At 34.9% G+C, this 5,544-nt stretch overlaps 1 protein-coding gene across 1 annotated transcript; it reads right to left on the bottom strand.

The window, feature by feature from the left end:
* Positions 1-979: 979 nt before the first annotated feature.
* LOC124639605 lies at positions 980-5,086 on the bottom strand. Its single transcript, XM_047177046.1, has 2 exons — positions 3,827-5,086; positions 980-1,466 (listed from the first exon to the last, which is right to left on the bottom strand). Exons 1-2 carry the CDS (start codon positions 4,582-4,584, stop codon positions 980-982), a joined length of 1,245 nt encoding a protein of 414 aa, XP_047033002.1. The 5' UTR covers positions 4,585-5,086.
* Positions 5,087-5,544: the final 458 nt, after the last annotated feature.

Here is a 5,544-nt window from a genome sequence, read left to right as displayed (position 1 = left end):
AATGCAAGTTGAACTAGGAAGTTATTAGAGAAAATTATTATACAAACTATTTTAAGAAGTTAATAAATTAAACAAACCAAGTTATATAAAGCAATAGAAAAAAGAAATAATAATAATAACAACGTGATAAGAGCAAGAACATTAATGAGGACAGAGATATTCCTAGACAGCCTGCCAGTCGCCAGGGAAGCCACTTGTGCAATATAGGACTAACGCCATACATCCTTGTCGTCAATATAGTCTTTGATTTTATAGTATGCTCTCTTAATAAGAGTAGACTTGACGACATTCTTGAATTTTTTATCAGTAAGGTCTGTTACACATTTAGGTAGCTTATTGTAAAACCGAACACTATTCCCTAGAAACGATTTGTTTGTTTTGCTTAATCTAAATTTTGGGACGACTATTTTATGCTTATTTCTAGTATTAATATTGTGAATGTCGCTTTTTACCTCGTACCGGTGTAAATTTTTTCGAACAAACATGATGTTTTCAAGAATATAGAGAGAAGGCAACGTGAGAATATTGATTTCTTTAAAAAACTCTCTCAGTGATTCGCGAGGTCCCATATTATATATAGCTCGAATTGCCCGTTTCTGAAGTATAAAAACAGATTCTACGTCAGCCGCTGCCCCCCACAGCAAAGTGCCATAAGACATTAGACTGTGAAAGTAGGCGAAATATACTAGCCTAGCCGTTGCTACATCCGTAAGTTGCTTTATTTTTCTTACTGCAAAAGCTGCAGAACTAAGTTTAGCCGACAAGGCGGTAATGTGGGCACCCCATTGTAATGTTGAATCTAAGGTTATGCCCAAGAAAGTGGTTTCTTTAATTAAGTCTAGTTTATTGCCCTCAAGCGTGATGTTGAGATCAGCTTGGGCTACATTGGGTAACGCGAATTTTATACATTTTGTTTTTGTGCTGTTTAGTAATAGATTATTGGCAGCAAACCATTTTGAAAGAGTAGCCAGGCAATCATCTACATTTCTTTTCTATTAATTTTAAAAATAAGGGAAGTGTCATCTGCAAATAGAATTACATCTGCCAAGTCAGACATCATGTACGGGAGATCATTAATATATGCAAGAAATAGAAAGGGGCCCAGTATTGAACCTTGAGGCACGCCCATTTTAACTAATGACCCTGAAGATGTTGATCCGTTTATATCTACTTTTTGCTGTCTGTCTGACAAATAGGATAAGACAAGTTTGAGAGCTTTACCACGAATTCCGTAATGGTTTAGTTTACAAATAAGAGTGTTGTGATCCACGCAATCAAACGCCTTGGAAAGGTCACAGAATACACCTAAAGCGTTCTGTGAGTTCTCCCAGGCTTCTAGGATTTGAGTCACTAGCCTGACACCTGCGTCTGTAGTACATCTACCCTTCGAGAAACCAAACTGGTGGTCATGGAATATATGATTGAGGTTAAAATGACTGGACATCTGATCTAGCATGATCCGTTCAAAAATTTTACTTAGCGCGGGAAGAACAGAGATCGGTCTATAATTAGAAGGGTTTTTCTTACAACCTGACTTGAAGATTGGAATAATTTTACTGTGCTTCATGAGGTCAGGGAAGATACCACTGTCAATGCAAAGATTAAAAATATCACTTAATATGGGGGCGATGCAGACTATAATGGAATTAAGGGCTTTCACAGAAATTCCCCATAGATCTTCCGTTCTTTTTGAGTTTAAGCTCTTAAATGTTCTTAAAATAGTGTGCTCCGTAATACGATTAAATTTAAAGTCGGGTAGATTTTTAGGAAAATTTGTTTTTAGCATTGATTCAGCCGTGTGAGAGGACGAGTTAAGTGATTTTGTTACCTCTACCGGGATGTTTGAGAAATACGAATCAAACGCGTTGGCAACTTCTGCTTTATCGGAGACGATAACATTATTAATAATTAATCGGGGATCATTGTCACGTGATTTAGTTTTACCTGTTTCAGAGTTTATAATACTCCAGACAGTTTTTATTTTATTGTCAGATTTCGCAATTTTTCTACTAAGTGATTTGGATTTAGCAAGGGTACATACTTTTTTGAATATCTTTGAGTAGTTCCTTACATAGTTATGGAAAGAAGGATCAGAAGTCATTGATTTTTCGTGGTATAAGTTGTATAGGACATCTCTACTTATTCTTATTCCTTTGGTAGACCAATCGCAAAATTTAAGTTTCTGTGAAATTGTAACTTTTTTTTTAGGACATGATTTATTGAATTCTTGACATAATTTATGGAACAAGTTATTAAAATTAGTATTTGGGTTGGAGGAATTCAAGCTAATATTAGGCAATTTGTTTTCCACATTATTTTTGAATTTATTCAAAGTTGATTTTGTCAATGGTCTACAAGTAATTATTTTATTTAATACGGGTTTTTCATTTGTTTTATAATTAATAAGCTGTCCTAAATGGTCTGACCTTACTCCAGATATTAGTGCAGAACTCTGAAATTCAGAGTTGGTAAAGATATTATCTATGCAAGAGCTTGAAGTAGCAGTTATTCTAGTTGGTTCATTAAAAATATGTTTTAAATTGAATGATTTAAATAAATCTAATAGTTTACATTTCTCAGGTGACTCAGTAAGAATATTTATGTTAAAGTCCCCTGAGACAAAGACCAACTTGTTACTTTTACAAGCTTTACTCAATATGTCCTCCATACAGTCTAAAAATGATGAAAGATTTGATGTTGGAGGTCTGTAAACACATAAAATTATATGGCTTCCAATTTCTGCACAAGCTACCTCACACAAGCGATCAACCGAGCCGGAAGTAATATCCTTTCTATCTTTAAATTTTAAATTATTTCTACACAATATAATTACACCTCCGCCTTCAGCTGACGCCCTGTTATAAACACTAGCAACTACAAAATTATTAATACTGAATAACATTTTCTCAGGTTTCAACCAAGTCTCAGAAAAACACAATACATCTGTGGAGTACTTATCTATTAAAAGATCAATATCTAAAATTTTGCCAGAAAAGCGGTTTATATTTTGATGGAAAAGTAGGATGTTATTAGTTCGCTTTTCTATTGTCGGTGCACCTAGTTTAAATCTACCACAGTATTGTTGCAAAAGCTAGACAATACTGTATCAGTAGTTTCCCTAAACTTTGTCATATCATTCTGTATGACCATGTTAATATTAAATGCTAATAGATTAGCAATTTTATCTTTATATTTATTGGGATAAAACATAGTTTCCCGCGTTAAATAAAATTCTCTAACAAAATTGTTAGTATCAAAAAGCAATAATTTGTCACTATGACAACATGTCAGGGTGTGAATTAAGCTGTTCAAGCTATGAATATAATTATTTTGTTCTGTCGTGTAAGAATCTGAGTACGGGAGTGTACCTATCATAATGTTTTTAAAATTAAGTTTTAACAAGGTGTTAATACCATTTACTATGTCACTTTTAATTAAATCAAAGCTATTACCTATTAACAGTATCAGTGACGTATCATCATCAAATTGTTTGTTGACAATATTATTTATTATAAAATTAAAATGCATGTTTGGGTAACTATAACTACTAACACTACTTGTTGGCGAGAGGTAGTGTTGTAAGTATGAACCTAGGCCTTTACCAAACTTATCTGTGAATAGTACAGTCCTTTGCTGAGACACTTGTTCAACGCTCTGGACAGCGTGAGGAATGTCAGGTGAGGGGACAGATAGAGGAGGAGAATCAGGAGATGGAGGGGAGTCTGTACTGGTACTGGAGAGGTTCCTGGTAGTAAGCATTGACTCAAACATCTCAACATTGCACTTGATTATATCTGCCAGCTCACCGGCCTGAAGCAGACGTTCACTAAGCTGGTTTTGTGAATCTTCATACTTGCTAGAGATTTCAGTCAATAGTGACTCTTTAGCCTGCAATCTGTCATTTAAGTATTGGGTGTCTAGGTCATACATGTGTCTACAATGGTCTAGCTCAAGAGAACAACTATGTAATTGTTGTACTAAGTTAATGCGGTCCTTCCTAAGCTTAATACAATTTTTTAACTTAATTTGTTTTTTAAGGGCTAGTCTAGATTTTCTAATGATTTTATTTAGTTTAACATATTTCTTAATCTTATTCTTACTAAGAATTTGAGGACATTGTGTAATGGTATCATCACCAGTCAAGTCTATGGTTACAGCCGGGCTGCACACTGCATGAGTACTACCGACCAACTTAGTAAAGAGAGATTGGGTTTCAACAGCCTGTTCACTGTGTTTTGTAACCTCCAATTGAGAAATGGTGTTGTGGGCCTCCTTCAACTCCAATTCAAGCTCTTGTATGCGCCTTAGGGTTAGTTCATGAGTATCACTACACTCATGAAAGGATGACAGCACTTGTTGCAGGTGGTTGTGTTGGTCGAGGAGATCCATGTGCTGAATATGCAGCTCAGCCAGGTCATTTTTCAAGACTGTGTTCTTGTCGACAACATTCTTGACTTCCACTTCGCTGTCTTCTCTCTCCTGCAGCAGCTGGGCACAGAGGTTCTTTGTGGTCTCCAGCTCTTTCAGGGTAGCTCTCAGCTTGTCTTCCAAGTCTTTTACAGCTGTAGCTCTGCGGGTCTGCATTTTGAGTGTTTTATCGTGCAGATATCTGAAATGTACAAATACACAGCTAAGTGGCTGACAAATACAGTTCACAGGACTCACTTAGGGGGGTGATGATATTATTAAACAATAAAAGAATATAGCAAAGTTACAGATAAGTATCAAGGGAAAATAAAATTAAACAAGAACATATGTAAATTAACCAGAAAAAGATACTAATAAAAATAAAGACAAGAGGGTGGTTTTATTTTTAAGTTAATCATTAGTTTTAACATAAGTTTACACAATAGCTATTTAAAAAGGGATAAATTAATTATGGACAGAACTGAAATAGACAGAAATATTGAATTTTATTGGGTTGACAAATGTTACAAGATATTTGTTTTATGGACAGTTATTAGAGGGTGGTACAGTAATATTAGTTAGTTAGAGATTATTAAATATGATGTAAGTAGTCTTGTGCAGTGTAAGGAAGTGTTTTACTGTCTGGGGCGAGCGTTAAAGTCGTCGATTCTGCTTCCACAATATGTTTTGTTGGTCTGTTGGTGTTCTGCATCAGGTCTTCAAGTTTCGAAGATAAATTATAGCCTATATGTTGACCAGGCTTAATACTGATACAACAAAGAAAAAATCATTGAAATCCGTTCAGTAGTTCCGAAGATTAGCGTGTACAAACAAACAGACATACAGACATGCAGACATGCAGACATACAGACAGAATTTTTTTTTTGGATTTGTGGTCTATTACTGTTTCTAAACCCCACCCAATTATTATTTTTTTAATATATTCAATGTACAGACACAGTTTTTTTACAGATTTATTATATGTATATAGATATGTATTTGTTTGAAAAGTCTTATCAAGATTGTCACAAATGGAGTATTGCACACGAATGAAGACAGAAAAGAGAAATGCGGGAGCGGTGATTTCAAATCTTGAAAATCGAATGAGGGAAAAACAACATGGCGGTGAAACCCAAA

The sequence above is a fragment of the Helicoverpa zea genome, chromosome 19, assembly GCF_022581195.2.
Source record: "Helicoverpa zea isolate HzStark_Cry1AcR chromosome 19, ilHelZeax1.1, whole genome shotgun sequence".
NCBI lineage: Eukaryota > Metazoa > Arthropoda > Insecta > Lepidoptera > Noctuidae > Helicoverpa > Helicoverpa zea.
Note: the sequence above shows the minus strand (reverse complement) of the source record. Positions and strands in the feature narration are given on the sequence as shown.

Bases quoted from the DNA above. Each gene is read 5' to 3' on its own strand.
- LOC124639605 (XM_047177046.1), bottom strand. From the start codon at position 4,584: ATGCAGACCCGCAGAGCTACAGCTGTAAAAGACTTGGAAGACAAGCTG. The intron at 1,467-3,826 runs TGAACGTCTGCT...AAGTAAAATTTT, and splicing joins GATTCACAAAACCAGCTTAG to TGAACGGATCATGCTAGATC.